General features: G+C 54.4%; 1 protein-coding gene across 2 annotated transcripts in view; it reads right to left on the bottom strand.

Moving 5' to 3' along the window:
* Nr2f2 (nuclear receptor subfamily 2, group F, member 2) overlaps positions 1-6,518 on the bottom strand; it is a 15,239-nt gene that overhangs the window by 1,834 nt on the left and 6,887 nt on the right. The window contains exons 1-2 of one of the 2 annotated variants that reach the window (XM_013012082.1): positions 5,273-5,986; positions 2,736-3,263 (exon numbers count right to left, since the gene is read on the bottom strand). In XM_013012082.1, coding sequence (XP_012867536.1) covers positions 2,736-3,263; positions 5,273-5,717 — 973 coding nt within the window. In that variant the 5' untranslated portion in view covers positions 5,718-5,986. Of the gene's footprint in view, positions 1-2,735; positions 3,264-5,272; positions 5,987-6,518 lie in introns of those variants that run through there. The other variant, XM_013012083.1, reaches the window with a different exon arrangement.

Below are 6,518 nucleotides of genomic sequence, written 5' to 3'. Positions count from 1 at the left end.
GAGAGAGAGAGAGAGAGAGAGAGAGAGAGAGAGAGAGAGAGAAAGACAGAGGGGGGTGTCCTGGAGTGTTTGATTCAAAATCAAACACACTCAGGGAGCTCCGGGCTTTCTCTGGCCTCTCCAGTCCTCAGTCCTCACGTTGGGTGCTTGGGAGGCCTAGGCAAAAGTGCACTGGGTGAATCTGACCCAAGTCAGCACACAGATAGACAAACAGATGAACCCAAACTGCCACCGCTCCTCCCCCTCATCCTCTGTAAATAACAGTTTGGCCTATAATTATATAGGATGGGGGTGGGGGTGGAGGGGGGCCACAACCTGGCCCAGCCCGGAATGGCGTCCACCATCCAGCTTCAGATTCTCCCCCAAAGAGGGCGACTCATTTTTCCCCAGTCTTTGAAACTGATTTAAGTGGTCCTTTAAAACTGATCTTGTCAGTTTAGCCCATTGAAGGGCAGCCATGCAAACTGTGATCTCTCTGTTCATTTGAGCTGTTTCTCTCCCCCCTTTTCTTCTCTCTCTCTCTCTTTTTGTCCCACTCCCCTTTATTTTATTTTTTTAAAATTTAAATCCAGGTTCTTCCAAGAAGTATCCCCAATCTTCCCCCTCCCTACTCCAACCCTCCCTGTTATCTGCAGCAAAACACTTTTCTTTCTTTCTTTCTTCCTTTTCTGATATGTGAAAATACAATAAGTGCCTTTGAAATGAGACGCTTTCTTGGTGAAGGCGGTTCAGGTTGTGACCTGACCTTTGAGGGGCTCCCCGAGACAAGACTGGGGTTAACACATGCACATTGTGAATCATTAAAACAGATATATGAAAGCACCTTGCACCAAGTCCACTCCTAGAACCAGGGACACATGCCTCCCCCTCCTCCTCTTAGTATCTAGGACTCTACATATCTTCAGAAGGCATAGGTGTGTGGGGGGGTGAGTGTGTGTGTGTGTGTGTAATTAAAGTAGCTGTTTGTTAGGACTCAATTCCTCCACATTGGGACTTTGTGTCTCCCACTGAATCAGATAACACGGACCTTTATCTCTTTGTGAGGTGACTTACATTCTCTCCCCAGGCCTTCACAATTTGCAAATATTAATAAATTAAACTGCTATGACAGGATCAGGCATTTCTTGCTTTGAAAGACCAAGCAAGGGTAAGGAAGGCCAAGCACTAGCAATGATATGGAGAACATACAACCAACCCCCACCCACCAAGGGAGAATGTGGGTTGGATGTCAAGTTGTGGGAAAGGGGTGAATGCACTGGAGGGCTAGGGGACCATCTTGCCTCTACATTTGCATCAAGCAAACAGTCTAGACAGGAGGAGAAGAATCCAGAATCTTGATCCGACCTTCTGTATGCAGCTCTTCCATGTCCAAACTTTGCTTTCTAGTGAATTACCTAAGACTTCTGAAGACAGGATTTGGGGCAAGTGTGTGTGTTGGGGTGGGGGCTGGAAGAGGCTGTTATATATAAAGCAGCAATGCATAGAAGGCAGCGAATTGAGAGCTCAGATCCTGAAATAGGTTTAGCAAAGGACTTGGCTCCCCAGACTTCTTTCAAACAATAAAGATACAACTGTGTATCTCTCTGTCTTTTTGTTTCCCAAATAAACTACACATCTTTCCTAGTTTCCTGATTATAAGCTTCAAAAACTGCAAGTGGGTGACTGGGTTCCAAGCCCTCTGTTACTGTCCAAATGTTTGTTATTCTTAGTTGGGAACCCCTCTTTCCCTTCTCAGCTGTGACAAAGGGATCAGCTGACAACTTAGTACAAGAATGTGAAGGGGGGGAGGTAATTTCCACCCACCTAGACTCTGTTGAACTCAGCCTAGAGGCAGCCAAAAGGCTCAGGTGTGGCCCGCAATAGAAAGCCAGACACTTTCAAAAATCATTTGGCCTCAAGAGTTAATTAATATCAGATCTATTACTCACACAGGTTAAACTACATGCAAACTAATTAGATTTCATAATGCAGGCAATGATGGTTTTATATCTCCAGCAACATGCGCAGCTGCTGGCCCACGTTGGCATACACTGGGGTTGCTCTGCAAATTGTCTTTAAGTGTTTGCCTAGGCCAAAGGAGCTAGAAGCCAGAGCCCTCACCCCTTTATGTGGGTTTCTTTCCTCTCTCTTACCCCTGTCTGACAGCTCTCTTCCCTTGTGCTGCCAGTCTGCATTAGTTTAATAAGAAGGCGAATTTGAAAATTGCTGCCCTCCGGTTGGATTTGCCTCAAGCTTCAACTCCTACAGAGTTAGCAGATAAAACTTTTCCCCTGTAGGGGGAAACTTTTCTCCAGCAGGGATGGCTGCCGAGGATGCTACACTGCCCAGGGCCATCTATCTCCTCCAGGCCCAAGCTGGGTGCCAGAGGAAGTTTGAGGCTCCAGGATATTCTCTGGAGACTTAACTAGGCCCAGCAGGCTTGGACTCAAGGAAGTAAACCAGGCAGTCAGGGTCCTAGTCTGCTTACTGTTGGTGTGGAGGGGGGAGGGAGGAGGTAAGGGTAAGAGGCCTGAAATCTGTGGTATGTTCTTTGCAACCCAGCCTTCCAAGAGATGGCCAGCTAGCTACTAAGTTTCTTCTTCAAGCTGCACACCCTACTGTTTGGACTTTCAGGGTGTGTGTTGGGGAGGGGAGGAGGAAGGTTGTCTTGTCCTGGGGACACCCCTCCCCCAAATTTCTCTAGACCCTAACTGTGTACCAGGAGTCCTGGGAGGGTCCCCCTTCCCCGTTCCTACCTGAGGTGAAGAGGACTATGGCCTTGAGGCAGCTGTACTCAGCCGAGTCGACGTGCAGCGCCTTGAGTTTCTCCACTTGCTCTTGGAAGATCCGTATGTGGTCCATAAAGGCGACCACTCGGTCGGCTGACATGGGCGACGCGTGCAGGCCTGCAGCGGCCAGGAGCGGGGCGACGTGGAGGGGCATGGAGCATTGGGCCGCATTCAACACGAACAGCTCGCTCCAGGTGAGGCGCAGGAGGGCCACCTGGTCCGTGATCTGCAGGTCCGGGAAGAAAGGGATGTTCCGGGCCCACTCGACGGCGCTGAACAGCATCCTTGCGGCCAGTTCACAAATGTTCTCGATGCCCATGATGTTGTTGGGTTGCATGCACTGGCTGCCGAAGCGGGACGTGGGGTAGGGCTCGGCTCGAAGCAGCAGGGAAATATATCCGGACAGGTACGAGTGGCAGTTCAGGGGGTCCCCGTTGGTCAGCGCGAACTGCCCGTGGGTCGGCTGGGTGGGTGGCATCCTGCCCCTTTGCACCGCTGCGGGGGAGGGAAAACAGACACTGTGCAATGAGTGACCAGACTCCGTCCTTAGAGCCTTCCTCTCCCCCCCAATGCCCCCCAGGAGCCTCTACCCCAGCACGACCACCCCTCCACTCCCCCCCTAAACAAAACAAACATGTCCCAGACCCAGGGGTGGGGAGGGAGGGCAAAGAACCAGACCAGGCCTGCCATAGGTGTGCGGGATGCCAGGTGTCAGGTCACCACCCAGGCTGGCTCGGGTGGCCAGAGTTCATTGCACACTTGCTGCACCCGAGAACCCAGAATCAGCCACTTGGCTTTGGGGAGACCGGGGTTCAGGGGTAGGGGAGTTGGGAGGGTGTCCCGGTGGCTGTGGGCAGGAAGGAACTGGGGTAGAGGGTCAGGGGGTGCATCTTCCTTTTTTTTTTTTATTAACCTCTACACAGCTGGTATTTCTTATTGATGGGAAGCCAGAGGGCAGGAAGGGGGCGAGCCCAGGAGGAGGGTGGGTGACATGCGTTGGCAAAAGACACAGAGAGTGTATCCCCAGATGGCCTAGGATCACCCCCAGGATGACTGTTTCCCTCCCCCCCAAATCACACTCACCCCAACCTTTCCAACCCCCCAACTCCCACCCACCCCCCAACACAAAGCCTGACTGGCACAACTCGGAGCTAGAGACGATCAGAGAGAGTGTATAGGGGTTGGGAGGTGGGGTGAAGCGGGGGGTTGCTGGCGTCTGCCTAATCGATCGGTGTGAGCTGGGAACGGGAGAGAGGCCGGTTAAGGTGAGGAGGAAGCCGGGGAGAGGCCCAGAGCAAAATAAATTAATGAATGAATGAATAAAATAAAAGCCCAGGCAGGGCCCAAGCGAGGACCCGGGAGGAGGAGGAGGAAGAGGAGGAGGCCAGCCGGTCAGGCTGTGTTCGGAGGGCTGGAGCTGTTATCTGACTCCGGACCGGGAGAGTCGCTCTCGCAGAAACACAAAGAAAAGCCCGGCGTTGGCTTTCTCCTAGCCAGAGAGCCCGCGCCCGGCGCCCGCCCGCCCGCCCGCCCGCCGAGAGCGCCATTGGCAGAGGCCCGGCCGGGGAAGGCCACGGCGGCGCCCGGGTGAATTTCCGATCACAAAGACCCAGAGTCGCGCAGGACGAAGGCAAAGGGGACCCCATGCGCCACCCGCGCGCCCCCCGCGCGCCCAGCCCTCGCCACGGCTCCAAAGTGAAAGGAAAAATAGAAAGAAAAAAAAGAAAGAAAGAAAACCCGAGGCTCTCCCCACCCCCCCCCCGCTTTTTCTTTTCTTTTTTTCTTTCTTTCTTTTCTTTTAAAGCAGAATTGCAAATCCCAGGCCGGGTCACCGGAGGAAAGCTGGCCCGCGGCGGGCGGGCCGCGTGGACACGGCCAAACGCCTCACACGGCCATTTGCCATTTGAACCTTCTGTCCCAAAGTACAATCTCAGGTTAGGGTTTGTCGGCGGTGGTTTTGGTTTTTGTATTTTTTTTTTAAAGAGGGTGGGGGCTGGGAGAGGAGGAGGGACATTTGTTGTACATGCAGGAAAAACAAGGACAGAGAGAGAGAGATTGAGAGATTTACAGAGAGAGATTTAAAACAACAAACACCCCCCAGGCCCCCCTTTTGCAAAAAGCTGAACTCGGACGAACTCGCCATCAATGCAAAGAAAATGATCATGACTTCCCCCCCCCCCAGAGAGAGAGAGAGAGAGAGAGAGAGAGAGGTCTGCCAAAGCATACAGATCGGGGAGCTCTAGATTCCTCAGCAGACATCGCTCCTAGTATTTAAAATACCCCCCCACACCCACACTTTTGCACACTGCCGTAACGAAAAGAATAAGGCTAAGTAAGCCCCCAGACAGACAGACACACACACCGGGGTGCCCCCCACCCTCACTGCCCCGGCCCGATCGCTTCCCTCCCCCACCCCATCACCCCCCCCCCAGGACGCAGGAGCTGGAGAGCGGGGTGGGGGGGGGGAGTCCCGGGGTGTGGAGGGAGACAGGAGAGGCCGATACCTTCCCGCCTCATGCCCACTTTGAGGCACTTCTTGAGGCGGCAGTACTGGCACTGGTTGCGGTGGTGCTGGTCGATGGGACAGTTCCGGTTGGCCCGGCACGTGTAGCTCAGGTTCCTGCGCACGCTGCGTTTGAAGAAACTCTTGCAGCCCTCGCACGTGAACTGCCCGTAGTGCTTCCCGCTCGACTTGTCCCCGCACACCACGCACTCGATGTGCTGCTGCTGCTGCTGCTGCTTGTCACCTCCGGGGCCCCCGGGGCCTCCCTGGCCGCCGGCCGCGGTCTGGGCCGGCGTGCTCGCCGGGCCCCCTTGGCCGGGCGTCTGCGGCGTGTGCGGGGCACCAGGCGGCGGGCCGGGCACGGGGGGTGCCTGCGAGGCCTGGCTAGCCTGAGAGCCGGGCACTTCGTCCTGGGGGTCTCGCCACGTGCTGACTACCATGGCCATATCTATTGGGGGGGCCGCGTCCGGACTTCTTCCTGCTCCCCTGCAGCTGCGGGCGTCGGCGGGGCGGGCGGGTGTCGGCGGGGCGGCTCCCCCGGGGGTCTCCGGGTTCGGGACGCGCCGCCTTTTGTGTGAACCTGGAGCGAGAAGGACGCAGGAGAGGGCGCGCTGGGCTGGCTTAGGGTTAAGTTGATGGAGGTTGATTAGTTTGTTGTTGGTTGGTTTGTGTTGTTGTTTTTTTCCTTTTTGCTTTTGCGTTTAGGTTGTTGGTTGTTTTGCTTTTTGGCTTTTTTTGGTTGGTTTTTTGTTTTTTGTTTTTTGTTTTTGGTTGCTGGTTATTTGTGGAGGAGGAAGAGGAGGAGGAGGAAGAGGTTTTGCTTTTGCAAAAGTTTGGTCGATGGCTTGTCTGGCCCGATGTGTTTGTTGTTGTTGTTGTTGTTTGTTTGTTTGTTTCTGTCGGCTCAGCTTTGTTGCTTTTTTTTTCGGGGGGCTTTCCGTCGGGAGGGGTAGGGGAAGGGAGTTAGGGGGGGAAGAGGGACGAGTGGGAGCCGAGCGTGGAGAGAGGGAGGGGAGCGAGAGCTGCAAGTCGATTGTCTGCTTCAAGACAGAAGTAGGAGCCAAAAAAAATCTCTCCAAAGATCTCTCTCTCTCCCTCCCTCTCTCTCCCTCTCTCTCTCTCTCTCTCGTTCACTCTCTGGCTCTCAGATCGGGTGTGCAGCCTTGGAGTAGCAGCGGCAGCGGCAGCAGCAGGAGGAGGAGGAGGAGGAGGAAGAGGAGGAGGAGGAGGAGAAGGAGGAGGAGGAG

Source organism: Dipodomys ordii, unplaced genomic scaffold (genome assembly GCF_000151885.1).
Source record: "Dipodomys ordii isolate 6190 unplaced genomic scaffold, Dord_2.0 Scaffold15, whole genome shotgun sequence".
Lineage (NCBI taxonomy): Eukaryota > Metazoa > Chordata > Mammalia > Rodentia > Heteromyidae > Dipodomys > Dipodomys ordii.
The sequence above is the reverse complement of the archived record's forward strand: the minus strand, read 5'-3'. Positions and strand labels throughout refer to the sequence as shown.